Here is a 27,952-nt window from a genome sequence, read left to right as displayed (position 1 = left end):
AGTTTCCATAAAGTGTTTTTATTAAAAAAAAAAAAAATTAAACAAAACCCCCTAATTTATTTCCAAGTCTAGGTTAAAACCTTCCGGCTGCATTACATACTGTGCCGGCTGTGGGACAGGAGGCGGTGGGCTGCTCTGCCAGCTGGCAGTGGGACCAGGCTTCCTGCTGCTGTGGGGACAGGTCCTGTGGAAACAGAACTGTCCCATGGCAGGGCCACCTCCACCTCCACAGCCCATGTCAGCGCTGATCTCGTGTCTGACAGAGCAGGGGTGCAAATACTCTCAGACCACAGCTCCAAGCCCTCCTGTCTGGGTTTCCCCTTGCCCTGCTCTTCCTGATAGTGGGGGCTGGCTTCTTCTCCTGCCCTGGGAAGGCAGGGCTGCTGTGCTTGCCAGGCAGCTGGAACAGGACCCGGCAGCCTTGGAGGAAAACAAGGCAAAGCTAGAGGTGGTGCAGGAGGGGAGCAGCACGCTGGCCAGCTGGTCGTGGCTTCACATTGTCCCTGCCACTTGCCTCTGCAGATGTGCCTCCAGGCTGAGCACTATTACACTGCTCCCAGGGGGAAGGGGGTGGTGGCAGGAGCGCTGAAACTCCTGGGCTTGTCCTGCTCTGAGAGCATCTTCCAAGCTGCTGCTTGAGATGTGGCTGAGCAACAGAGCTCTGTGATGCTTGGCAGGAGGGGAGGGCCTCCCCACCAGAATAATCCCATCTGCTGGGGACGTGAGGCTCTATACCATAACTGCGATATATCTCTGGTATGTGTTAATTTATAATATACACCGTGTACGTTAATACACAAATCTATGTTTAACTAGTGTTGTCATACAAACTCACAAAAACTAGGAACGTTTCTAAGCTACACTTTTTCTTTCCTTGCCTGCCCTGCTGCAGTGCTGTGTGCTGGTCCTCTCCTCCACGTACCCTGCAGCACTGGTGCCACAGGGAAGGCACACTCTGGGTGCAGTGCAAGGGGATGGCATGTGGGGCTGGCTTCCCCACCAAGCCTCTGCTGTGACCTGCACTAGTGTGGAGGCAGCTACAAGTGTGGTGGTACCGGAATGCCTCAGCTGACTGACTTCACCCTACAGATCACGTTTAAAATTCTTTTTAGGTGCTCTATTGGTTTCTGAGCTGGAAATTTGGTTAAAACCAGGGCTTGTTTACAAAGCAAAGAAAAAAAGCAGGCAGTAGAAGCTGCCTCAGTTTCCCCTGCTAGAGCAGAGGAAACAGGAATGCTCCTCCACTGCCCATGCTCGCCTCACCACTCGGAGCTGCTCACCATTTCTAACTCATCTACAGAGGCTGCTCCTCAGAGCATATTTTGGGGGGCCAGATTTCAGGTGATGGCTAAGGCTTTTTGGTCTGCATTAAACTGTTTTATTTGAGGGTTATAGGTAATTTAGAACCTTGGATTGCGAAAACAGATTGGTGCAGATGCTGTTGGCAAGGAGCTGGGCTGATCCCTGAGTGAAGCGGGGAGCCCGTCGCTTGTGCAGGGTGGCTGGGGGTGCTGAGCAGGGCTGGCCCCGTCAAGGGGCACTGGTGCTCAGCTCCTCAGGGGCAGAGAGAGGGCCAGCAAAGGCAGTGCTGGGCCAGCGGGGGGGAAAGGGAGCACTACTCAGTGTGCTGATCCAGCTGCGTGTCCCTAATGGGCTGGAGGAGAGGGAGAGGTTGACACCAGGCAGGAAGGCTCCCCTGCTGTGTTCAACCCAGTGAGCAGATCTGATCTTCCTGGTGTTCGAAAAGCCCTTAAGATGTGGAAAGATGAAGCTTCTACTGCTTTAAACCCTGTGGAGGAGCAGGAGGAAAATGAGCTGGTGTACACAGTCTGTCAGATGTCCCGCAGCTGGCCTCTTCCCGCCCTGTGCACTAGTCTTGGGCTGAGAGAAGGGGACCTACTGTCTCCAGGACTCCAGCCTTTGCCTGGCCCTTTCTGTGCAGGAATCTCTTGTTCATGGAACTGCAGAGGCAGGGGGAAGCAGAGCATTGCCTCCTGCTTCTCCACCCCAGCCACAACCAGGAGCCCTCAGCCATAAGCCCTCACACCCTCTAAACACGGCAGTGTAAGCCAGGGTTGTACCCTGGCCTGCACCCATCTCCCCGACTCCCTGCATGGGAACTGCCCCTGCCTGCAGCTGAGCAAGGTGGAGCAGGTACTTACTTCTATGGCTTCTTCAGTGTGTGACTGTTGCTTGGCTTTCTGGAAGAGAAAGGAGGACAGCACCATCAGCCCCTTGGCCATTACTCACAGGCAAGCACACGGCACTGGGATCCAAGCCTTGGTCATATCTGTACCCCTCTACCAGTCCACCCCCCACCTCAGTGTCCCCGTGCATGTTGGGGAACACCAGCCAGGCACATCCTCCTGTCCAGGGTCACAGGAAGGCTGGCACACGCAGTGTGCTGCTGCTGGCTGTACCTGCTGCTTGTCCTCTCCGAACTGGTGCTCTCACAGCTCTCCTTGTAGCAGATATCCTGGTGTACCTTGTAGATTCTCCTGGACCTACACACACAGTGGAGACGTGAGTGTAGGGAACAAAAGGGAGAGATGTGCTTTGGTGAGTGTGAAGGGGAAGTCTGGGTGTTTCCCCTATTTCCTTCCAGGCTGCAGTAGCCAGCCTTGGCAGGAATGGGGCTCACAGCCTGCTGTGCCAGAGGACTGATCCCAGCCAGGCCTTTGTGCCTCCATCGCAGGGAGGCCGGGGGCAGAGCAGAAAGCCCCATGCCCTGGCGCTGCACCAGGGCTCCCCCAGCCCTCTGCTCGCAGATGGAGAGGCAGCCAGGAGCTGGATGGGATCTGCTGCTGTCTGGGGCTCACACACACCAAATCCAACCTTGCTGCCACGTCGGTGGGCAACACCAGTATGGAGCTGTCACTTCAGCAACACCCTGCCCTGACGCACAGCTGGGGGGTACCCACAGGGGCATGCCAGGCTGCTCAGCCTGCGCTGGGGAGGGGGAAACTGCCAGCTGGGGTTGGAGACGGCCTTGTGCTTGCTCTCCCTTCCCCAAAGCCGAGCTGCAGGGAGACATCCCCGGCTCAGAGCACAGGGGGAAGGGGGAAGCATAACCTGCAGGCAGTACTCACAGATAGTGGCAGGTGCCTCCTTCCCACACTGGGAATGACCTGGTTTCCGAGTACAGCCGCGTGCACGAGTGTGGCACCTTCTTGCAGGCTGCTTGGGGAATAGGAGAGGGGAGCTATCACTGAGCCCATCCCTGGCCCTGCCTGCCTGTGCCTTGTGGCAAAGGTCTGATGAGGCCCCCCTGGCTTCTTGGACGTGCTGGAGGGCTGGCCTCAACAAAGCTGACCCACCAGTAGAAGCAGAGCCTCCAGCTTCACAGTGCCTATGTAACTCTCTGGGTAAGGCAGGGGCCTGGCTTGCCAGGCAGAGGCAGAGAGCTCAGCCAGGAGCAGGGACCAGACCTGCACTCTTATCTCCTCAAATTAAGAGCAGAGCCCAGCCCCTCTCTCAGCTGCCGGCGTGACACAGATCTCTAGCAAAGCCTGGCATCGTGGGAGCCCCTGGGTGCTGGCAGGGTGTGCTGGGTGACCTACATCCTGGGGGACCTGTGACAGGGACAGCCACCAGCCTGGCACTGCAGGAGGCAGTCTGGCCCTCTGGAACAGCCTGGCACTCACCCAGCTGGCAGACCCGGCCCTTGAACCCTGGGCGGCAGGCACAGTGGTAGGACTCGTCATCTCTGGTACAGGTGCCTCCATTCCTGCAGGGATTCTTGGAGCAGTTCTGCCCCTCTCCTGCAAAACACGCTCGACCATCAGAGCCCGGGGCCACAGCACAGCCCTGCCAAGCCCCTGGCATTGCCAGGGTGCTCCCAGGAAGAGCAGGTGGGCAGGGGTGCCTGCCATGCCTCCAAGGAGGGCAGGCTGGTGCTGAGCACGTTGCCTGTGGGGCCAGGGCTGGGCTCCTGCTGCTGTGGGTCTCCCCTGGGACTTACTCTTGCTCTTTGCCTCACGCAGCTGCAGTGCCAGACTGTCCCAGCTGGACACCTCTGTGTTCTCCAGCTTCACTGGAGCCTCTGGCTCTGGACAATGAGAGGATTAAATGTCACCTTCCAGGCCAGAGCCAGACCCAAAGGCAGCCCCTCCAAGGGAATCCAGCCTGCCCAGGGCTTTGGGGCACTGGTCAGGCCTGAGGGAGGGCTTTAGCCCTTCCCAGTTGGCATCCCTAGAATTGGGGTGACACTCTCACTCCTCCTGGAAGGGTCTGGGACACAGAGTCCTGGGGAGGCAGGGGCAGAACCAGGATGTGCAGTGAGGCCAAGGACTGCCATCAGGTGTGCCAGGTCCCTTCCCCACCCCATGGCGTGGGGTTCCCAGGTGGTCTAGGGTATCTTGGGCTGGCACTTGTACTCCCGGTCTTCTGAGGATGGAAAATGGGGGCTAGGTCTGGACTAGTGAAGGGTTTCTCACCCAGGCACCCTCCTCAGGTGTGAGGCTGTTCTTGACAGTGGGGGCTGAGGCTGCTGGGCAGGCAGGGACTACACTGGAGGGTTATGGAGCCACTGCTCAGGCTCCTGCTGCTGCTGGGAGGGAAGAAGGGCAGCAGTGCCACAGTCAGCATTGCCTCCCATCAGCAAGGGTCCTTCTCTGGGCTCCCCCAGCCAGTCACTCCTCTCCTCGGGCAGGGGTCTAACAAGCAGAGCAGATGTTTGCCTGCCCAGGGCCAGGTGAGAGGGCTCCACCCTCCTCTGTGGCTCCCCCAGTCCTACAGCAGCCTGCCGGGCTGCCACCTCAACTTGCAGGGAGGTGCAGGAGATGGCACTGGATGACAGGAGCAGGACACAAGGGCAGAAGAGCACTTACGCGTCTTCACAGTGATGGCTTTTCCCAGCGCAGTGCCAAACCTGGCGCTGATCCGCCCTCTGCCATCCACCAGCTCCGTGAACCTGGGACAGGAGAACCATAAGGGTATGGGGCACTGCGGGTTCCCCAGGCCCTGTGTGCTGGGGCTCATGGCAGCTGCATAAAGCATTCACTGGTGGCATCAGGCTCTGTGCAAGTCCCATGGGGGACCTGCTCACAGGGTAAGGGGCCCGCCCGGCTGAGAACCCCAGTGGATGGGCAAGAGGCTGCACCCCAGCAGGAGCACGGCTTGACCCTGCACACACCTGGACATGGAAACTGGGAAAAGGGGCTGGCTCAGCCTAGTGCTTGGGCCAAGTGCTAGTGGAAGAGCCAGGAGTGCTGAAGCAGTGCCTACCTGGGGGCTGGCGAGGGCTCCTCAGCTGTGTCGTGATCTGCTAGCAGGCGGAGCTCGGGCAGGAAAGCTGGGGGCAGCCTGTTCCGCAGAACCCGGGGGTGCCCAGCTTGGCTCCACCGCCTGTCTGGAGCCCCATCCCTTGGCACTGCAGACCAAAGGATGAGGCTTAGTGGGAGGCAGTGTGAGCCAGTAACCCACCTCCCAGCCAGTCCCATCATCATCCCCAGGCTGCCAGGTGACACGAGGACGCTCTTCACACACCGGGCATGTAAGTGCCCATCACCAAGCTGGAGCTCTGCATCCGCCCTTCGCTGACCCTACAAACCCCACCTCCCCTTCCAGTGGACCTGCATCTTGTCCCCACAGCCTGCTGCAGACGCCCAGTGCTGGGGCAGCAAGGGCTCCTCACTCTGTTGGCCAACTGGTTTCCGCCCCCTGCCCCGCTTCCCTGTCATCCCATTGCCTCCCTTGTGCTGCAGCAATGCAGCAGAGCCCCGTGAGCACTCACAGGTGTTGACGTAGAGGTGGATGGGCTCGCTGTGCACCTGGCCCTGCTCCGTGTTCTGCACAGCTGTCAAGGATAGGTGGTACCGCTGCCCAGGCAGCAGGTCCCGCACCGTGTAGGACACGAGTTTCCCGTTAGGCACATAGCGGCTCTTGATGCTCTGAGCAGTGGTGACATTGATGATGTACCCGTCCATGGTGCCAAAGGGCGGCTGCTCCCACACCATGGACACAGAGGTGGCGGTGACGTGGGAGGCGGTGAGGTTTTGTGGGGGGAGAGGCCCTGTGGCAGGCAGGGGATGGGGAGGAAAGTGGTCAGAGCCGGTGTCCTTGAATGGCCACTGCCCTACTTGCTCACACCACCTTACAAGTGTGCCAGGGCCAGGGCCCCAGCTTGCCTGGCACTGCCCAGGCCAGCCCTGAGCCTGCTCCAGCCGTGAGATGTACTGCGAGGGGATGCTCAGTAATAGGTCCTTGCCAAGACAGACAAAGCCTCACTGCACCCTGGCACCCAGGTCAGCCCTCGCCTTCTGACGGCCAGATAGCAGGGGATGAATTGGGCCCATGCATGGGGCTGGGCTCATGCTGGTCTCAGAGACTGAACAACATTTGGCAGGGGAGGACATGCCAGTGTCTCTTTCCTGGCCTCCCCGGGCCTGCCTGCACACCTCCTACTTGCTGTGCTGGCCAGACAGTCTGGCAGCTCCCACACCGCTCCCTCCCCACAGCTTTCGTGCCAAGCCCCTGCACCTGCCAAGCTGGGATGGCAAAGGCAACCTCACTCACTTGTCCACACATGGAAAGGGGCTGTGGCCAGGCTCTCTGAGGGGTGGTCTTCCACTCCCAGGCCGCTCAGTGTCGTGACATGGATGATGTATCTCTCTCCTGGCTGCAGGTCCCTGTGGAGGGAAAAGATAGGGTGGGAAGGGGTAAGCGGGGCAACCTGAGGGAGCCAGTGCCCTGGCAGCCACCACCACCCCACTCACAGGAAGGTGTACTTGGCCACACTGCTGTTCAGCTCCACGGTGCGGCCTGCCAGGTCCCCCATCTGGCGGATGGAGACCCTCACCCTACTGACACTGGAATGCTGGAGTCGGTGGAGAGCCCACTGCACCGTGATGGCACTGGCAGTCACATTCGTGATCTCAAAGCCTTCCACCGGACGCGGTCCTGGCCGGAGCAAGCAGAGAGGACCGCGGTCATTGTGAGTCATGCCATTCCTTCCCCATGCGCCCCCAAGGGGGGTCCTGCAGGCATCTCTGGATCACCTTCCCCAGTGGAACAGCTCAGTGCCGCCTCTCCCACTGAACTCATGCTCTCCTGTCCTCTCAGCCTCCAGGCAGGCAGGAGGCACGTCCATCTGCTCACCCACAGGGCCTTGTGCACCCCCGAGGCTGTTCCCTCTGCTCCAGCTCCCCACCACAGCTCCAAAGGGGCTGTAGTGCCCAGGCCTGGCCCTAACCACAGAATCATCAAGGTTGGAAGAGACCTAGAAGATCATCCAGTCCAACCATCCTCCCAGCACTGTCACTATAACCCCTAAACCACACCACCCAGCACCAGATCCAGATGCCTCCTGAACACCTCCAGGGATGGTGACTCTACCACCTCCCTGGACATCCTATTCCAATGCTTGACCACCCAAAGAGTGAAAAATTTTTTACTACTATCTAATGTGAATCTCCCCGGTCTTGGCTTTAGGCCATTTCCTCTTGTCCTCTCTCTGCAGGCATGACAGAAGAAACCAGCCTCCACCACACTACAGCCTCCTGTTGGGGAGTTTTGGAGAGCAATGAGGACCCTGAGCCTTCTCAAGGCTAAACAAACCCAGCTCCCTCAGCTGTTCCTCATAAGATATGTTTTCTAGACCCTTGACAAGCCTTGTTGCCCTTCTCTGGACATGCTCCAACGCCTCAATGTCCTTTTTAAAGTGAGGAGCCCAGAACTGAATGCAGTGCAGCCTCAACAATGCTGAGTGCAGAGGGATGATCACTTCCCTAGTCCTGCTGGCCACACTGCTCTTGATACAGGTCAAGATGCCATTGGCCTTCTTAGCCATTTGGGCATGCTGTTGGCTCATGTTCAGCCAGCTGTCAAACAGCATCCCCTAGGCTCTTTCTGTTGAAGAGCTCTTAAGCCACTCCTCCTCCAGCCTGGAGCTACAGGGGGGTTGCTGTGACCCAAGTGCAGGACCCAACACCTGGCCTTATTGAACATCATGCTGTTGTCCTTGGCCCTTTGATTGAGTGTGCCAAGGTCCCTCTGCAGAGCCTTTCTACCCTCAAACAGATCAACACTCCCATCCAACTTGGTATTGTCTACAAATTTACTGAGGATACACAAAATCCCTGGGTCCAGACCATCAGTAAATACATTTAACAGGACTGGCCCCAAACTGAGCCCTGGGGATCCCCACTAGTGACTGCTAAGTCCATGACACACTTCAGGTGGCCATACTGACCCCAGCATCCAGCCATGGCTTGAGGGGCCATGAGATGCTGTGCCCAGCACTGTGCTGCCATCTCCTCCCCTGGGCTTCACTTGGTCTCAGCCCACTGTGGGAGATGTGGCTCATGGGCTTTACCACCACCATTCTCCTCTCCTCAGAGGCCATCTTCTTTCCTATGTCCAATTCCCTCCATCCTGTTTGCATTTGATTTCCACACCTGCCTGCCCTAGAAAGTGGGATCACAGCTGCTCTGCCTGTCCATGCCCCAGAGGCATCACTGTGCCCCTTCCTCCACCCATGGAGCAGAGGTGCCTGACAGCCTCTGTCCTTGCTGGCATGTTCCCACACCAAGCCCAGCAGTATGGCAGGGTGACCGGCCCATGGGATTGCAGAAGCCCCGCTGCCTGCCTTGCATGGGGGCTCCTCATACTCTCCTGGGCACAGTGACAAGGAGCAGAACAGCGTGGCCCCAATGAACAGGATTCAGGAGCAGTCCCCGCTGCAATCTCCCTTACAGCCCCTGCACAGGGTGAGCCACAGGGTGTCAAGCCTTTTACTCACAGCAAAGAAAACAGCGATTCTCTGATTCTCAAGCACTTTCCAGAGGCCCCCAGCTGGATTTTAGGACCTGCACCAGCAAACCTGCCAGGTTTGACACCATGCTGGAGCTGGTGGCAGGCTGGAGGTGGCAGCACAAACCCTGGCACCTGCAGGGGCCGCGCACGCTCACGACCGTGATCCCCCTGGGGACGCTACTCACTAGTGCGCGTGGTGAGCATGACGGGCCTGCTGATATCATTCTTGTTGTTCACGTTGCGTTTGACTGAAAAGACAGAAATATTGTAGGCTCTGCCGGAGGTTAGTGCCCGCAATTGGTGGGCAGAACGACTTCGGTCCACAAAATCTGTCCTGCGGTAAGAGCCGTCGAGGGATACGTACGTCACGGCGTAGCCGTCAATGAGTTGCCTGGCAGCTGCGTCCTCAGGTGGGTGCCAAGAAATCAACACACCAGTGTCCTCCACCCTTTCCACCTTTAATGAGGTTGGTGGCAGCAATTCTTCAGGGTGTGTGCAAAAGCAAAGGGGAGAGGTAATGCCATGAATCTTTAGAGAACAGACCCCGTCAGCAAGCGGCAGAACAGCGGCGATAAGAGGACAAGGTCCTCGCTTGTCTCACTTGGCACACCTGGCAGGGGCTCTGTAGGTGTAAGCCACCCTGGCTCAGTGGGCACAGGAGGAGCCAAGGTGCCAGGAGCATTCCCTGGTATCACTGGTGGCCAAGCACTTGCCACTGCGGGATGGGGCGAGGGCTCCTGGGGAGGCCAGTGCCAAGAGGCTTCCCTCAGACGCCTCTGCCTCCCCTCCTGAGGGCATCCGAGGGATTGCCATTGCTGCAGGGGAAATCAGTCCCCCGTGTCCTGGTGCCAAGCTCGGCACCTGCGGCAGCGACTCAGCATGCTAGCACCCACCCATGGCATTGGTGGGGCATGGGCTGCCACCCCCAAGGCGAGCCCCCAGCCCTGCCCGCCTCAAGGAGTGCCGCTGGTCCCGGATGGTGTTGAGCCCCTCGTGGGTGGTGGGCACTGCCAGGCAGGTGTCAAGCCCCACATCATGTCCTGGTGCCGCTGCTGAGGGCCTTTACCTTTTTCGCAGTTCTTGCCTGTGTAGCTGACTTTGCAGGTGCAGCTGTGGGTGCCATTGCTGGGCAGGCAGTAGCCTCTGCTCCCACAGGGGCTGGAGAAGCACGGGTCACTGGCTGTGGGAGAGGTGCCAGGTTTGGCAGTGTCAGCAGTGCCGCTGACCCCGGGGCCACCCTGCCCTGCCCTGCCTGCCTCACCTGTCTCACAGTGGTAGCCGAAGAAGCCCTCTGGACACACACACAGGTAGGAGCCCCCGTAGCTCTCACACTCCCCTCCGTTTCGGCAAGGGTCTGACTCACAGGCATCCACTTCTGAAGGTGGGAGAAGGCTGGTGGTGAGCATGCCAACAGCCAGCTCCCATGAGCGAGTGACAGTGACAGACCCCCGAGGGGGCAGCAGGGCAGATGTGTAGCCCAGGGTTTGGCACAGCTGGGCTGGACACTGAGTCCCCCACTGTGCACCATGGTGCCCAAATCCCCTCGAAGGGGTGGACGACTTGGAAAGGGAGTCCATCACTGTTGGACACCTCATTCCTTGTTCCCTCCCCATCAGAGCAGTTTCAGCTCTGCCCCCAAAACTACAGGCAAGGAGGTGCAACAGTGAGCAGCCAGGTGATGGCTTGGGGTCAAGGTATCCAAGACAGTGACCAGCCACCTGGCATGGTGCCAGCCCTGGCAGTGTCCTGGCGCCCACAGTCCAGCTTCCCACTGACCCAGGAAGAGAGAGCCCCTACCTGTCTCGCACTGGGTCCCCAGGAAGCCCTCGGGACAGTAGCAAGCAAAGGACCCAGGGAGGTCCTGGCAGGTCCCGCTGTTCTTGCAGGGCTCCGACTGGCACTCGTCAACATCTGGGGTCCGGCGGGAAGAAAGGTGCCAGCTCAGCACAGAGACAGCTGGTGGCTAGGGACAGGGGCTTGGACAGGCAGCGCTTCTCCCACAGGGCACGGACCCTCTCCCATGTCACTTGCTTCCCCAAGCCCAGTGGCAAGGAACATCCCTGCTCCTGGATGCCCACTGCCTCATGCCTGCCCCTGAAGCACGTGACATGGGGACATTCCTTCAGGGACACCTGGGGACAACTGGCAGTGCAGGGCTGTGCCAAGCGATCCATCCCTTAGGGTGCCTGTGTCATGTCCCCTCATCTAACTTCCAACAGCCCACCTTCTCCTACCACTGTCCTCTGCCAGATCCCAGGGAACTGGACTGGAGCCACCTGCCAGAGTCCCACCACCTCCCACACTGCCCATTGTCCCCAGCCAGGAGCAGTGTCTCCTTGCTGGAAAATCCTACAGCTGGCTGGGAGTCCTAGAAGAGAAGCCCTTGCCTCAGGCTGATCCAAGCACACACAACTCCTGGTAACCTAGCTCCTGGCCATGGAGTTCACAACCCACTGGGCTTTTCCAAAGGCTGGAGTGTGAGGAAGGGATTGTGACAGTCCTGGAGCATGCCTGGCATGGTCTCTTACCCAACTCGCAGTGGTAGCCGGTGTAACCTGGCTCACACAAGCACAGGAACGCAGAGACACGATCCTTGCACTGGCCACCGTTCAGGCAGGGCTGGGACTGGCACTCGTCGATCTCTAAAGGCATTTGAGCAAGGGAGAGATGAAGTGAGAGACATGAGCACGGGACAGGGATCCCAGGGGGGAAGGCAGCAGACAACTGGAGTACATATCCCGGGGTCACCAAACCATGCTCGTGACTACAGCCCACCGGGATGGTGTCTCAGGGCTTGTCCACTCCCCAGCCCTCCTCACCATCACATTCGGGGGGGTCGCTCCAGACACCTGGCACACGGCAGACACGGGGATGGTTGTGCTGGCTGAGGATGTAGCCCAGTTCACACTGGTATTCAGCCAGTGAGCCCACCTTGGTGGAGTTGAAAGAAGCCTGGGCATGCTTCACCTCACTGGGGATGCCACAATCGACCTCTGGGGAGAGACAGGGAGTGAATGGGACCCACAGAGGCGCCCAAGTCCCCAGCTGGAAGAGGAAGCACAAGGCCCTTACCAAACTGGCAATGCTTCCCCACATAGCCCACGGAGCAGGTGCAAGCATAGCCCCCGCTGAGGTCCTCGCAGGTAGCCCCATTCTCGCAGGGGCTAAGAAAGCAAGGGGAGGGCACTGGAAGAAGAGCAGAGCAAAGAATGAAACCAGAGCCAGCCCCCTTTCCCCTTCCAGCAGGGCACAAGAAGAGTTGCAGGGAAAGGGGCTCAAAGCAAGCATCAAGCTCTTGACAGCCAGGCCCATCATCCCCCAGGTAAGCCCTCCTCAAACCTACCGATCTCGCAGTGCCGGCCGGTGTAGCCTGGGGGACAGTCACACTTGTACTTGCCGATGTAGTGGAAACAGGTGCCTCCATTCTGGCAGGGCCCCGATGCACAAGGGTCCGGCTTACCTGGGGGCACAAGGCGGGCGTGAGCCTGGTGGGGCAGCTGCCACCTGTCCTCCCTGTGAGGGCGGGGGCTGTACCGATCTCGCAGTGCTTGCCGGTGAAGCGGTAGGGGCAGGTGCAGTGGTACTCGCCATCCGCCTCCCTGCAGGTGCCCCCGTTGCGGCAGGGCCCCGTGCTGCAGAGCCGAGGCTTGGCTGCAGAGAGAGCGCCCAGAGCGGGGTCACCCAGAGCTGCTGCCTCCCACCAGCACCCCACCAAACCCCTCACTGCAGGAAGGCTGACTGCATCCTGGGCACAGCAATACCACAAAAATTACACTGAAGATGTGTGCTGGGGCCTTGGGGGCCCACAGGTGCGTGATGCTGGGAGGAAGCTGGCTACTCCCAAGGGCAGAAGCTGTGGCATGTAAAGAAAAAACACCAACACTGATGGTGTTGTACGGGAAACAACTGGATCAGCTGCTGCAGGGTGGGTGTCATGAAGGGAGTCATGCAATCCCTCACTTTACCCTGTAGGATGGGATGGGAAAACCTGCACCAACTTCCAGCTCTGCGAGTAACTGTTCATCTCCCCAAAAGGTCCAAGCCCTTCTCCCAACCTCTGCCAGGTGCTGGGGCCACAGGTGCTGGGGAGCACTGTGGAGGTACCTTTCTCGCAGTGCATGCCAAGGAAGTCTTGAGGACACTCGCAGATGTACGAGTCATCATGAACCTTGCAGGACCCCCCATTCAAGCAGGGCTCTGAGTCGCAGGGGGATGGCATCGCTGCAGAACCAAACACAGGGCATCACCGAGGACATATGGCCAGGGGCACAAGGGCAGCTTCCCTGCTGGTGAGGGTGCCCCCCTGCTCATCCCCACCCTAGAGCTGTTCCCACATCCCCGTGGAGTCTTACTGTGGTTGGTGCCATAGTTGGTGTGGCAGACACAGAGGTAGCTCCCACCATACTCCATGCAGTACCCACCGTCCGGGCACTGCGTGTTCATGTTGCACGGTGTCGTGGTGACTTCTGCAAACACACGGCCAGTGCCGGGTCCCTCAGCCAGCGGCAGGAGGACACCCACATGGAAACAGCAGTCTCCTAACTTTGCAGGGTCCAATGAGACAGGACAGACCCTCTGGCACAGACAGTGCAAATGGCAATGCCCAGCCTGGATGCTCAGTGAGCTTCAGCAAGGGAGCGCACAAAGGCTGCTACTCCCTCCCCACCCATGGGAGCTGGGCTGAGGCAGAGGCTGGGATAGGCACAGCTCAAAGGGGGAGTGATGGAGATGGAAGCATTGCCATCTCGCCAGGTGACAATATTTCCAGGCTCAAATTCAGTGTGTGCCGCTGGCATTGTGCTAGCCTCAGGCACTGGCAGTGTCTCCTTGCTGGCCCACAGACTGCCTGACTCAAGCACCCCAGAGGGAATGAACACAGTAGGCAAGAAGCTTTCACCTACCAAATTCACAGAGGAGACCAAAAAAGCCAGGAAGGCACTGGCAGACAGTGACGTTCCCCTCCAGACAACTGCCCCCATTACGACACTCACAGCCCTCAGAGAGCTCTGCAAGAGAGGAAACAGGAGCTTCTCAGGACCTTTCCTGCTTGTGGGCTGGGACAGACAAGCAGCCTTGCCAGATACCACTCACAGGGGAAGCTCAGGTGGGCAGCAGCCCTGAGGCCCTCAGACACAGCCTCCTTCAGCAGGATAGACCCCTCTGTTCAATCTCAGAGCCCTGAACAGGCTCTCTGGGGCTGCTGCTTCTCCCTGTCATGAGCATGAACGCTCCCCTTGAGGTGCTGCACCCCACTAGCGAGTCCCCTGGGCTGGTACTCACGGTCTCGACAGTCCTGTCCAGTGTAGCCCTCCTGGCACTCACAGACATAGCCCCGCTCCGTCTCCAGACAGCTGCCCGCGTTCTGGCACGGGTGGGAGAGGCAAGCACCAGGCATGCGGGGCCCTCCTGTGGGGAATGGGGAGCCTGAGCGGGAGGGGTCAGTCTGGGGCTGGAACATCCTCTGTCCTGGGGATCCTGCTGGAGGTCCCAGCACGGTCAAGCAGCCCCATAGGAAGGTTTTCCCTCCTGGCAGCACCATGGCCCCTCCACACATGCTGCCCACCAGTTTCAGCAGTGTCTATGACTGACACAGCCCCTTTCCAGCCATTTGCCCAATCCTGCCCAGTGCCCCTGACTGCAGTTCCCATGCCAGGCTGGTCAAGGCACAACCTCACGCACCATACTGGCAGTTGTTGCCGTAATAACCCGGGGAGCAGGTGCAGATATAGCGGCCAGGGCGGATGTAATTGCACGTCTGCCGGTTCTGGCAACTCTGATCCTCGCAGGAAGATGAATCTGGTAAGGGGAAAGCAAGGAAGTGAGCATGAGGAAAACCTGGGCCTGGGAGAGAGGCCACGATGGCCAGCAGAACACGGGGGACACAGTCCCTGGCGTGGGTCATCCTGGGGCACAAGCACCTGTCTCGCAGCGCTGTCCCACAAAGGGCTCCAGGCACACACAGGTGTAGTTATCGACCAGGTCAATGCAGTGCCCGCCATTCAGGCACGGGCTGGACTCACATTCGTTCACCTCTGCAAGGGGAGGCCAGGAAAGGTGGTCAGGTCATGTGTGAGCACAGCCAGCTCACCTGGTGCCTCCCAGCCTGGATGATGCTCAGGAGGGTGAAGGCGACAGACAGAAAAAATAGGTTCCACTGGCAATTCCAAGCATTTCCCTCCCAAAACTACATGCAGGAATGAAGCTGACGGGGAAGGAAGCTTGCCAAGGTATGAAATGTCACCATCTCCACCCCACACCTGTTTCTGTCACCCACCTGTTTGGCAGTCCACCCCCGTGTACCCCGACTGGCACAAGCATGCCGCTGTCCTGTTCTCCACCTGGCAACTCCCACCATTCTGGCACACCCTGCTCTCACATGGTGATTCTGCTGCAGAAGAATATAAAAAAAAAGAGGGGCAGGGGTGTCAGCCTAGGTGCAGGACCAGCACATGGCACCCTCTACACGTGGTGATACCAGGCCTAGGCAGAGCACAGATGGGAGCCACCCATGCACCTTCTGTAAGGAGACAGTGGCCATGTCCCCAGTCATGACTGTGCCCAAAACCTGTCCTTAGGCAGCTCAGCTCTTTCATCCCCCTGCGCCTCCTGGATGTCAGTGTGCTGTGCTGGGCATTTCTCCCTCCCTTCCTTCCTCCCCCCCGAGTCAACTCCCTTCTCGCCTTTTCCACTGGCGCGGCAGCTTGCTGGGAGCCAAATGCTTTGGCGGCACTTCCACTGGCAGGCGGAGGCCAGAAGCGGGGGAAACCTGTAACCATGGCCCCTGCCAGGGACTGGGAGGGTCTCCCCTGGCTTTGAAGAGCTTGGGACCAGAGCATCACCTGCAAAAGCAGGGCCTGCAAGGCTTGTTTGAGCACTGGCTGCCAGCTTTTCTGGCTAAGGGAGTGGTGGTGGAAGAGTGCTGGCAGCAATGCTGAGCAAAGCCCTCAGAAGAGTCAGCAGCAGGAAAGGCTCATGGCCAGAGAAAAGCTTCTTTTGCCTGAAGCAAGCTGAAATCCAAGTTGGCTGTCACAAACTGCTAGAGCCCAGCAGCTACCGCAGGAGCCCTGGTCTGGAGAGCCCTCCCAAGAGCAGAAGTGCCCCCCAAGCCTGGGGTCTCTGCTTTTCAAGTGCTGTACTGCTCACCGCTTTCACAGTTGTTGCCTCTGAAGCCTGGCGGACACCTGCAGGTGAAGCTGCCGGCACCGTTGAGGCAGGTGGCTCCGTTCTGACACGGGTGGGAGAGGCACTCATCCACATCTGAAACAGAGCCCCGGGTGGGGACAGGAGCTCAGGGCAGGGACAGACAGACTGCCAGCACGCAGCAGTGACACTGGGAGCGAGACCTGCTCCCTGCAGCAAAGCGCTCACCAACATGGCACCTCTTCCCGGTAAAACCAGCCAGGCAGGAACAGGTGTAGGAGGGGTTCCCTGTGATGCAGTCCTCGATACACTTCCCCCCATTCAGGCAGGGCCGCAGCGTCAGGCAGACAGAGGCTGTGGGAACAGGCAGTGGCCCCTGTCAGCCCCCACCCTGGCAGGGCCCACCTGCCACCTTCCAGCCACACCAGTGCTAGGGTCTTTCCCTGCACCCGCCCGGCTCCCTGGGGTGCTTGGGGAGCCCACGGGGCTGCCTGCCTGATGGTGGGGCAGGGTCTGCTCCTCGCAGGCTCCCCTGGGACAGGGGGCAGTTTTACTCCTCCCGTGCAAGGGGGAGAGGCTGCACAGGTCTGCAGCCTGGCTGCAGGGAGAAGGTCTGCTCCACTGGCTGGGGGGGACATGGACATGCCCTCACTTATCATTCAGGGCAGAGGGAAAGGAGACAGGAGAGCCCATGTACAGAAAAGCCACCGATAACGCAAGACACACAGATCACGAGTGGGAAAACATGGCCAGGGGGAAGTGGGGATGAGGAACAGCTCTGTGGGGGATGTGCCAGGACCCCTGGAGTAGGGAGCATGGACCAAGCCCTGGCAACCTAGCCCCACATGGCAGGCTGGCACTCAGCAGCTCTCCACATGGCTCAGCCCAATGTGGTGGGACTGATGGGACATATGCACCCCTCAAGGGTGCTGGTCCCTTATGCCCTGCTTGGCAGTGGGCTGGCAGGGTCCCAACTGTGCACATCACCTCCTCCCCAGCCTCCCTCATCACTCCCCGCAGGCTCCTTTAAACTAAGAACTCTTCCTCCCCTTCCCATTTGCTCTCCCAGCCCATTCCCAGCCCCAGGGCAACCACGGGTGCCATCCCCAACCACAGCCGGTGCTGAAGACAGTCCCCGCATAGCTGCCTCCCCTCCCTCCCCAAAGCCCTTCCAGATATCTCTTCCACCCCGCGGAGGTGGGGGTTGAGGCAGGGAAAGATGGGGCTGGAGAACAGTGTGGGGTTGGGTTGGGAGTTAAGTAAACCTAACTGCTGTCCTCTTACTTGTATTGCTGCAGCCCCCCACTTGCACCTGGGCATCATCGATTCTGAACACCCAGCGCCCGGGGATACCCACATTTGTCGTCATCTCCACGTCAGCGATGTCATCAGTGCGGGATCCGGGAATGTTGAAGTAGCGCTTTCCATCACCAGCGTTAAAACCTGCCTGGAAGGACAAAGGCAGAGAGTACAGAGACGTCACCAGTGCATGGGGGAAGGCAGCTGGAGCATCTGGACTCATCTCTCCTGTCACGTGGCACCACTGGTGGCACCGCTCAGACCAACTTTCCCCTTCCACATGCCACAGGCCAGCGCTTGGCCCTGTCCACATGACAGGACAACAGGGTGAAGTGGATGCTTGGCCTGCTCAGTCCCTTCCTGAGAATTCAAATCCCATTCACTTCCTCTCCACCTGCAGCATCCTGCCTGCTGCAGGCTGGCAAGCAGGGAGCCAAGCATGGATCAACTGTCAGTAAATTCACACATCTGAGTGGGTACTGGGGTTTTTGTGGGTGTGGGTGTTGGCTTTTCTTCCCTTTAACACAACAACACACACAGGGATGAAATAAAACTACAAGCAAAAGCTGTGCTAGCTGTGGCAGCTGCTCTTAAAGGCTGAGGTTAGGAAGGAAAAGGGACTATGAAGCAGCAGCCAAGGCAAAGACCTGTGGTTTCAGGATAACAAAGCCCCCTGTATGGTCTCAGCTTTGGGAGCCAGAGTGCACACAGATATTTAAGAACTCTGAAGAAGAAAAAAAAAAAACAAGCAGGGGGAAGTTTTCCACCTCCAAGAAACCCAAACAGAAGCAACGATCTGACAAGGGGGATGTGCTACCCAGACACCCCAGGGGCCACATTCACCACTTACCTGTGCCGCGATGCCACCAAGCCCAGCAAAGTCCCCCCCACTGCTGGCGTGCATACCCGTGGTCCAGGTGATGGACTCATAGTTAAAGATGGTGAAGGAAAGCCTGCCATCCGTGATGAGGACAATCTGGAAAGTGTTCACCTGTAGCAGGGGAGGGGAGGAAAGCAGTGAGGGATGATGAACCAGTCATAAAATGAAGTGACAGAAACTACATTAGCAAAGGGGTGTTTCCTTGAACCCCAGTCCTCCTCCGTGAACAAGGGCATTAGAGTTTAATTATTTTTAATCTTAACTTGTTGTGATCCTGAGCTAGAACAGCTCGCTTCTCATCCCAGAGGAATGGGAAAAATGGGGGAAAATATGGATATTGAGCATCTGGAAGGCAAAAGGTGCCTCACTTTTGCCCAAGAAGGCTGATGATGTAAAGCCTCCACATGGCACAAAAAGGAGGGTTTGGTATTGCCAGCCCACTACTGCTCTGTCACAGCGAGGTATCGTGATGGAGCTGTTGTGGTCCACTTAGCCCTGCTGACAGCTCCGTGCCACAGGTGGCAGGTCTGGCACCACACTGAAGGCACACAGGTGGGGTGGCTGCTTTGCCTCAGCTACTCACTGGTGAAAATGAGCTGCCCCCAAAGAAGGTGACTCGGTACCAGGTTGCAATGAAGACCCACTGTGCAGAAAACCCTGGGAACTCAGGGAAATACTGGGCAATGTCCCTGCTTGCTCTCTCCAGGATGGGCTGCTCGGTGCTCTCCCGGTAATATATATCACCCGCCCGCCGATTATCCACATCTGCCCAGAAAGCAGCAACCACACGCCGGTCCTTGGAGATGGGGAAGGCCACCGGCGTGAACTGGGAGACCTCCTTCAGGAATGAGATGATCCCATTGTTGTTTACCTGCAGAGAGGAAGGGAAAGAAACGGGTGGCCACAGTTGACTCCTGCTGCCAGCAGGAATCCATGTTTTAGAGGCGCTTTCCATTTCATCTTTCTCTCCCCCTCTCCTTTCCACAAATATTGGAGCGCTTCCCCTTCCTGTCCTTAGAAGCAGAGACGTGCCTCAGCACCCACAACACCCACAGCCCCCTGCCCCAGCCGCCTGCTCACTGGAGCGCGGCTGCGGGCAACTGCCCGAACAAACCCAGCCCTGTTCTCCGGGCCAGGGGAAGGGGAACAGCTGCAAAAACTGCAGGAGCCCTGCGCATAAAACAAACAGTGCCCGGTGTGTGGGGCCAGCTCACGGCACTGCTCTTGGCAGGGGTGAGGGCCTGAGCTCGCTCCCTAGTCTCATGGCTTACAGGCAGCCCATGGGGCTGGACCCTCCTGGCAGGGGGCTGTGGGCACTGGCCCATGTGGGCACTGGCCCAGGGTGGGAGGAGCCTTGCTGGGCAGCAATCCATCCACCGGCATGCACAGCACTCCGAGTGAGCCAACGGGCTCTTGATCCTCAGATGACCAAGTGCCACCACCCCATGCAAAGCCCCGGTGCTTCAGCAGGCTGTTCTCATTAAAGGGGGGAGACACCAGACCCCCAGGGTGAGATACTTCAAGCTGTTCCTCAGCACTAACTAATTGGGGCAATTAGGGTTCTGGGATGCCTGGCTCATGGATGCATGGCAGAGGCAGCCACAGCCCAGGGAAGGAAACTGGAAATAGTGGATATTGCTGTCTGGCATGCTGCCTCCCGACTTGGGAAAGCAGTGGGAATGAGGAAGGTGAAGAAACCCCCTGCCTGCCTGAACAGGCTGGATGAGGCAGGGATCAAACGGAAATGTTCTCATCCTGAGCTCCCAGATTTCCAGGAGAACACCCTGCCAGCAGTCTGCCACACTGCCACAGCTGGCAGTCCAGTCAGCTCCAAGCCACTCTGTTCCCCAGCCCACAGGCAACAGTGGGACAGCCAGGAACACACAGCCTCCAGCCAAGCTCTCCAGTGTGCAATGTCTCCCTCTGGCAAGCCCCTGAGCTGCAGGATGGAAAAGGGGGCCTGGTGCAGGCAAGAGGCTCTCAACTAGAGAGAGCAGCTCTGGCACGCAGGCAGGCAGTGGTGTCACACTCGTGTGCCAAAAAGGAGCTGGGAGCCAGCATCCCCAGGAGCCATGTGGAAGCCAGAATGCCTTCACCCCAGCTGCGAGTACAGCCAGGCATGGGGGCTGAGCTGTGATGGCCTTGTGCAGTCCCTGGGGGAGGTCCCCAGTCCCTGAGGAGGGTTCATAGCCCCTCCATTTGAGCACAGGGCAGTCCCTACTGTGACTAAGGAAAAGAGGATTCTGTTTTCCCAAAGCCTCCGTAACCCCACTGTGTCCGCAGAGGAACATTCTTCCCTTGATTAAAGCAAGATGGGAGAGAACCAGAGCCAAGAAGGGCTTTTTTTGTTGTTGCTGGTTTTTGTGAAGGAGGAGGGGGGTGGTTGGAGGCAGCCCTTGAGAATAGAGGTTTCCAGGTGAACCCAGCCCTGTGCCAGTCCCCCTGGACAGCAGCTCCCTGGGGAAGAGGGCCCCTGCCACATGGACTTCTGTGCTGGGGGCAGGCAAACTGCAGAGCTGTGGGGTCTCAGCTCAGGGAAGGGGGATGTACTGTCCTCTGATCCCTGCAGCCTCCCCAGGACCTAGAGCTACACTGTGGATCCTCTATGGGACAATTACCTGGCTTCTCCCAGCCTCTTCTATCCTTCCACGGTGGCTCAAGCCCCAAGTCCAGATTCCCCCCCACCCAACGGCAGGGCTGGAGCTTTGATCAGGGGAAAAACACGACCAGGTAGGACCAAGGACCCTCTGCACTGAGCCAAGGCAGTGGAATGGTACACGAGCCCAGCTCCGGGGTGGCATGCTCAGCCCTCTCCTCCGCCAGCTGGGTCTGGGTCATCACTACGTCCAGAGCAAACCAGGGAGAAGGGATCAGGAAGCTGAAGGATTCACTGTGCCAGGTGGAAACCGGCACGGGGGGCCCAAATCTCACTCCTGGATGCAAGACAGCACCACCCAAAAGACTCCATGGACAACCAGGCGCTCGGGGTTGCCCCTTTGGCCACAGCTACCGGGGACATGATGGCCAGGCATGACCCGATTTCTCCGACCACAGTCCCCTCCCAGCGGCTTAGGGGTTGCAAGGGAGTGTGTTACCAGTAGTCCCAGCAGCCCAGTGGGTGCAGGAAAAGGCAAGTGAATCGGATGTGCTGAGTGGGCAGCCTAAAGTGCAGCTGTCTTTATTCTGCATCACACTCAGAGCCCCACCAACACCCCGCTCCCTGCAGCAAGGGCCACCAGCCAGAGGCCACCATGCTAGGGCTGCAGCACCAACGCTGAGCTCTTGCCCACCAGATTTATCCAACTGCCTGCTGCTGGGATCCCCCAGCATGTCACCAGGCCAGTCCCACAAGGTGTGGGTATGCAGCTACTGCAGGCTCCAGCCAGGGCTAAGTCCAGGCTCCCCACCATGGTTGAGCACTTCGCCCAGCATTCCCAAGGCAGTGGGGTCAGGATCCTCGCTGGTGACCCCCACACTGAGCCACGGGTCCAACATGCTTCCCAGGCCTGGGGCCCACTGCACCATCCTCAGCACACTGCTATTCCTCTGACGTTTCCAGTTAAGTGGGGACCACCTGACGGCCCCCAAGGAAACTCAGATTCATCCAAGCAGGACAGGAAAGTGGCAATAAGAGGAAGGGAAGAAGAGGAAAGAAACAGAAAACAGGGAATAAGAGGGAGGGAAAAAGAGGGAATAGGAGGAAATAAATAAGAGGGAGGGAAAAAGAGGAAATAAGAGGGAGCGAATAGGAGCAAATAAGCACAAATAAGCGGAAATTACTCACGTAGAGGCCGGTGTGCCCCGCACCAAAGAAGGGGAAGGGGATGGAGAGGGGCCGGAGCTCGGAGCCACCGTCGTCCTGCTTCCGCGTGGCGGCGTCGCCCTGGGCCGGCCCGAAGGGGTAGAAGTCCCCCAGCGGCACCTCGCCACCGGCCCACAGCCACTCGCCCAGTGCCACCAGCACGGCCCAGCCTGCCAGGACCCGCATGGCCGCCGGCAACGCCGCTCGCCTCTCACGGGGGCACCAGCCACGGAAGCATGGCGGGGGCGGGGCAGGGCAGGGCGAGGCGAGGCGGGGCGGGGCGGGGCGAGGCGGGGCGGGGCAGGGCAGGGCAGGGCAGGACGCCCGCTGAGGGGCACGGGGCTGCTGCCCGGAGCCGAGCGCTGGGGCCGAACGCCCGGAGCGAAGCAGAGGCCCCTCAGCTCCGCCGCCGCCGCGCGCCCGCACCCTGCCGGCCGCGCCCCCGCCGCTCATTTGCATATTCCGGGTGTGGCCAGCCAATGGGAGCGCGGCGCGCCGGGGGCGGGGCGCGCGGGAGGAGCGCGAGCGGTGGGGGGTCCCCCGCGCGCACGGAGCGCCCCCCCCGCTCTCCCGGGCGAGCCCACGCGTGGCCACCGAGCCCCCTCCGTGCCCAGCCGCTCTCCCCAGCGGGGCTCAGCGGGCTCCTCCGCTCCCTTAAAGCAGAGGACTGGATGAGAGAAAAACCTGTGTCATTTCCTTTTTCTTTCCTGGTTTTTTTTGGCTATTTTTCTTTTTTTTGCTCCCCATCCCCGCCCTCCCCCCCCCCTTTTTTTTTTTTTTTTTTCAGGTGCTAAAAATATTATCAGGAAATTCTTTTCAGGAATGCCGTGTTTTAGGTTACGCTCCAGGCTCAAGGGCTTCTTTGTCTTTACTGGAGCAAAAAAAAACTGAAGCAAAACAAACACACCCACCCTACATTTATTATCGGGAAATGGTTTTACTGGGAGGGGCTGAGCTCCCAGGAAAGTCCCCTAAGCCCCACTAAAAGCACCAATGGTCCTGATTAATTATCAACTCCTGATGGGTGCTGCCTGCACCACCATGGGCAGATGCAGGGGTGAGGGATCCTGCTGTACTGGGGGGGCTCAGGGCCCTCTCTCACCTCCTGGTACCCAACTTGTCCCATGGCAGGAGCATCTGAGGTGCCAGAGGCAATGTGAGGGAGAACCTTGACCAGCCCCAGCCTGCCACTGGTGCTGCGACAATGTGGGAACCTATTCCCAGCTCCAGAGGTTTTCCACGTTATTCATACCCCCATTGTATAAATATCCTCTGCTGTCAGGATTGTGGGGTACATCTGAAAAGGGGCCAAGGAACAAATTCTGTAAAGAGTGAACAACAGCAGGATTAAGTGAGGACAAGCCATGGACAAAACCATGGAAAGTCTATCTCACCTGGGGCCCCCGCTCTGCCATCAGCATGAGGATGCTCCCAAAATCCTTGCCCATGCCCTGCTGGTGTGGGGAGTGTCATATTTCTGTAGTGGGGGACACAAAGGCATGGGGTGAAAGATGGAGGGCAGAAAATGGGAAGCAGGGATGCAGCAGCCAGGGGCACGCTGTGGGGGCTCTGGAGCAGCACGGCACTCCCAAGCCCCTGGCAACTCCAACACCTGCTCCCCCTCATAGTGGTCCCAGAGCTGGACCCCAAGATTAGCCTGACTCCTGGGATGCCAGTAAACCTCAGCCAGCACCAGCGGTCCAGGACCACATGTCCCCCAGGCAGGCAGCCCTGTCTGAGCCCTACTGCCGATCCCAGAGAGGTGACCCTGTCACTTTAAAAATCTTTTGGAAGAAAATGTTAAAAGAAAAGGAGAAAAAAAAAAAAAAAAAAGGATTGAAATCCAAAATAAATAAGCAGCCACATCCGGATTTCTCCCCTAGGACGCTAATAAAGGTTTTATGGGTTTGATATGAATTACCCTCCCTGGCCATTCATCACTGATTTTCTGGAAGGCATTAGGCTGCACGCCCTGGTCCTGGCCCCGGCCTCGGGGAACGCCGTGGTGGGATGCAGCGGGGGCACTGCCATCCTCCCCACACAGCCAACCTGTGGCTCTGGGATGCCAGCTGAGACCCATCTCTTTCGGGGAGTGACTGCAGGGCCATCTTCTGGCCGTTGCCCTCTACCACTTTACACCCGTCAGAGTGAGCCCAGCGCTCCCAAAAGTCCCATCCCCTGGCCCTGCCATGCCAAGCTCAGCTTCCAAGGAACACAGGGATATTGTGGCACTAACCTGCCCCTCTGCCAGGACCAACCCCACAGGGCCATCCTGGGCTTCTCCTGGTAGGTTTTACCTTGAGAAAGGGGAAGGGCAGCCATCCCAAGCATGAGGGAAGGATTTTCTTCCAGGCAGGCTTTGCACAGGAAAGCATCACCATATTCCCCCCATGTTGTCCAGCCCAGCTCCCTGGGATATTAAATTGGAAGCAGTAAATGGAGCAAGGAGAACAGCTGTGGGCCCCAGCTGCAGACATTTCCTCTGGGCCTGGAGCTGGAGCCAGTGCGAAGCTGGGCTCTGTGCTGAGAATGCTGAGGGGAGTGTGGGGGAAAGCAGCCCTTTCTCCACACCATCTGGCCAAGCTCTGTCCTCTGCCACCCACTCCATCTCCAGGAACAGATGCCCCTTTCTGCCACCCCTTTATGGTGTCCAGCTCTTTGATGGCCACCAAAATGGGGCCAGGACCCGCCACAGCCATCCAAGTGGGCAGTTCTGGTGAGGCTGTCAGGCTGTGGAGGGGATGGTGCAGGTCCCAGGGGTGTTCTGGACTCTCATCCCAGCTTCCCTGGCACCCGCAGCTGGAGATGCTCCCCAGCAAAGAACCACATCATAGGTCCCAGAGTGCTTAGCCCTGGTGCTTCCTCCTGCACTTCACAGACACCCAGTAAGGGGGTTGTGAAGGCCAGTGGGCACTAGGTGTGCTACGGGACCAGCTCTCCACTGCAAAGCTGTGCCAGAGGGAGTGGTAGATGCCACCTCCAGGAGCGAGAGATGGAGGCAGAGATCCTTCCGCTCACCCCAAGCCTATATAAACATCCCTGTATAAATGACCCCTTCCACTGAGCCCCAAACCTGGCATCACAGTTTCAGGGCCACCCCAAATCCACAGGCAGTCACCCCCTGGTTCCTCCAGGCTTCCACTCACAGCCCCGTGCTGGAGCCCCCTGCCTCCCACAAAAGGCAGCCCTAGAAAACCATTGGGAAATAGCACAAAGCCCTACCCACCCCCCACCCCAGTCAGACCCCGTGCTCGGGGAACGGGACATGTGGAAGGGGCCTGGGGAGCTATTAATGATCCAGAGCGCATTCAGCACGGATGCTTTCAGGCAGAGGGGACTGCAGGTCAGCACATGGTTTGGATTTGGCTCTCTCCTCCCTTCCAGCTAATTGGGCCAAGCCCAGAGAGTGTTCCCTGCGGGTGCCAAACACGCGTGTGGCACAAGCATCACCTCCTGTGGGGGAGAGCTAGTCCTGGAAGCTCCCTCCCCAGGGTGGGAGAGGCAGCCAGGTAGCCCAGGGAGGTGTGCGGGTGTTTGAGGGGACCTGAGGTTTGAACTCGTTATCTGGCCCAGGCTCAAAGAATGCAGCAACATAGATCATGCGCATAGATGTGGGTGGTGGGAAGGGGCTGGAGAGCAGCCAGGAGGATGGAGGTTACTGCAACACCCAGCTCCCGCTCCCCCAAACCCCCAGCAATGCCTGCCTCCACTCTACGGGGCCAGGGGAACAGGGGGGACCTCTTCCCCTCTCCCATCCTTTCACCTCCTCCTGCCGCCCTGAGACCCTTCTGAACCACATGGCCTGGGTATCTGGTGGCCACGTGTCATCTGAGCTGTGGTGGCAGGGACGTTGCTGGGTTGCAGTTGTGTCCCCTCCCCCCTGCCAGGGGAGTCCCAAATGAGCAGAAGGACATGGGCCTGTGGGGTTCCAGGTGCTGTTGCCCTGGGAAGCTCAGGGTTGTTTGGTGATGCTGAGTGAACACGGTGCCGCTGGGACACAGAAGAGGAGCTGTGGCTCTGCCAGCGACTGCTGACACCAGCACAAATGGGGATGTGCAACCATTGAGATGGATACAAATCCTCCTCCCTGGGGGAAGCCCTGGCCCAAGGCTCTTGCCCACCACTGCAAAGCCAAGGTTTTGAAATGCTGAGGCTGCTGCTGGCTCTGGAGGGCTGGGGATGCTTTCAGGGAGTGCCCCAGCAACCCTGTAGCACCAGGGGTCAGTCACCCTGCCAGCTCAGCTGCCACCCTGTCACTCCCCACACCAGTCCCTGGCCTCACCACACATCTCAGGGGAGGACAGGGACACAGCACTTCACCCAAGGATATCCCTGGCTTCTGGGGCACTCCCAGTGCTGGGAACTGTGCCAAAACCAGGATGTGAGGTTGAAACCAGAGCCTGGTGAGATCCTATCCCCAGCTGAGGCTCCTGCAGCAGGCAGCTGGGTTAATGCAAGTGAAAGCCAACCCGCCACCAGTTTTAATGAAGACTTCAAACCTGCTGTGAAGCCACATCGGCAAGTCGGGCATCACACACGGCTGGGGCTGGCCATGAGCACCTCCAGCACTGCAGCGGAGCATCAGAAAGCAACACCGGCTTTCCCAATCCAGCTGAAAGCTCCTCGGATGTTCTGCTGCTTTGATTATTTGACAGACCATGTTTTTTAAATTATTCTTGTATAAATATTTACGCATTTTTACAAGAACCATGCTTTGAGCAACAGGCCATGGCAGATGAAGGGCCAGAGGGGAGGGGGCTGGATGCTGGGTTGCTCCATCCCGGTTCCGCAGGTCAGCTGGGGGTTGAGCAGGACCGGCAGGGATGCAGGGCAGTGCTCCTGCCGGGGGCCCCGGGGCAGTTCGTGCTGGGTGCTGACAGCACACACCCCCCCCCACCCCCGCCTCCCCCCAGCCAAAGGTGGCTGTGATGCTGCCTTCTCCCCTCACTCCCCCAGCAGTCCCCTCCCCAGGGAACAGAACCCAGCCAAACAGGGGACGGGCCAGAGGCCAAGCCGCCTGCTACGGGAATACATCGCCGGCTGCTGCTGGGAGCCCCATGCAGCCCCACATGCCTTCCTGGCCTCATCCCTGATCAGGTCCGAAAACCACTTCCCGCAGACACCCTGAGCAAGGAAAGCCCCACTGGGCAGCAAGGGCTGTTGGCAGGGTGGAGATCACTTCTCCATTCCCTGCTCCCACCTCAGCACTGCACCCCAGCCCAGCCCTTGCACCTTGGACCAGGCTGAGGAGAAGGCAGTGGGTGCTGGGAACCCCTTAGGGTGTTCTGGAAAAGAAAGGGAAGGGGTGGGAGGGCTCTGGGGCTCCCATATCTGTCCCCAAAGCCCCCAGTCTGTAGGGATAGTGCCTGCAGCAAAGTCTGCTGCTGGATTTCCTGGTGGGGACCCTCTCTGCCAGCCCCATCCTGCTCCCCAGGATTGTTGCTGTGGATTTTGGGAAGGATAAGGGTGAGCTGCCCCCCTCCCCCATCCACAGATGGGATCCACAACCCAGCCTCGAGTTTTCCACCGAGCTCAGCAGAAATTCACCCAGAAGGTCAGTGACCAGAGAAAGGGATGATCCATCATTAAATAAATTGTTTTCATTTCCCAGGATAAAGGGGAGGAAAAGGGGAGGAGGGGAGGTGTTGTTGGATCAGGACTGGAAAATAAAAGAGCACAAGGCAGGAAAACTGCCCCCTGTACTCCCTGCAGAGAGCAGCCCCAGCTCCTTCCCTGCGCCCTCACAAGGGTTTTACAGCCAAAGCTCTTAATGTGATTATAATAATTATTTCTTTCCTAGCAATTTCACCCCCCCCTTTGGTTTTTTTGTTTTTTGTTTTTTTTTAATAAACAGCCTATTTTGAAATGTCACTAGGGGAAGCCAAGACTCCAGCTGAGCCCTGGCCTGGAGGAAGGAGCAGGGGCAAGGGGAGCGTGCGAATGTGTGCGGATTCATGTAGGCAAGCATGTGTGTGCAGGAGTGTGGGCACCCATGGGGACACCCCGCTGCAGCGTGCAAGCACACCCACGGCTTTGAAAACCTGGCCATGCCCCAGGGATGAACAGACAGGGGATTC

The 27,952-nt window shown here is 58.6% G+C and overlaps 1 protein-coding gene across 10 annotated transcripts; it reads right to left on the bottom strand.

Moving 5' to 3' along the window:
* Positions 1 to 2: 2 nt before the first annotated feature.
* Positions 3 to 22,299, bottom strand: SNED1 (sushi, nidogen and EGF like domains 1). Of its 10 annotated transcripts, none has more exons than XM_032118866.1 (33): positions 21,858 to 22,299; positions 18,657 to 18,944; positions 18,044 to 18,184; positions 17,179 to 17,341; positions 16,123 to 16,248; positions 15,898 to 16,011; positions 15,029 to 15,139; positions 14,673 to 14,786; positions 14,434 to 14,550; positions 14,035 to 14,160; positions 13,656 to 13,760; positions 13,107 to 13,220; positions 12,859 to 12,975; positions 12,289 to 12,405; positions 12,098 to 12,214; positions 11,827 to 11,940; positions 11,574 to 11,747; positions 11,283 to 11,396; positions 10,552 to 10,665; positions 10,016 to 10,129; positions 9,821 to 9,934; positions 8,940 to 9,236; positions 6,717 to 6,900; positions 6,517 to 6,629; positions 5,735 to 6,013; positions 5,227 to 5,371; positions 4,830 to 4,912; positions 3,962 to 4,048; positions 3,645 to 3,761; positions 3,090 to 3,180; positions 2,421 to 2,504; positions 2,163 to 2,201; positions 3 to 1,789 (listed from the first exon to the last, which is right to left on the bottom strand). In XM_032118866.1, exons 1-32 carry the CDS (start codon positions 22,059 to 22,061, stop codon positions 2,165 to 2,167), a joined length of 4,335 nt encoding a protein of 1,444 aa, XP_031974757.1. In that variant the 5' UTR covers positions 22,062 to 22,299; the 3' UTR covers positions 3 to 1,789; positions 2,163 to 2,164. The 10 variants fall into 10 exon arrangements, with proteins under 10 accessions (XP_031974757.1, XP_031974755.1, XP_031974756.1 ...); XM_032118864.1 differs by having other exon boundaries at positions 15,029 to 15,142; positions 21,858 to 22,298; XM_032118865.1 differs by having other exon boundaries at positions 3,090 to 3,177; positions 15,029 to 15,142; positions 21,858 to 22,298.
* Between the last annotated feature and the right edge of the window lie 5,653 nt (positions 22,300 to 27,952).

Source organism: Corvus moneduloides, chromosome 10, assembly GCF_009650955.1.
Source record: "Corvus moneduloides isolate bCorMon1 chromosome 10, bCorMon1.pri, whole genome shotgun sequence".
Classification (NCBI taxonomy): Eukaryota; Metazoa; Chordata; class Aves; order Passeriformes; family Corvidae; genus Corvus; species Corvus moneduloides.
Note: the sequence above shows the minus strand (reverse complement) of the source record. Positions and strands in the feature narration are given on the sequence as shown.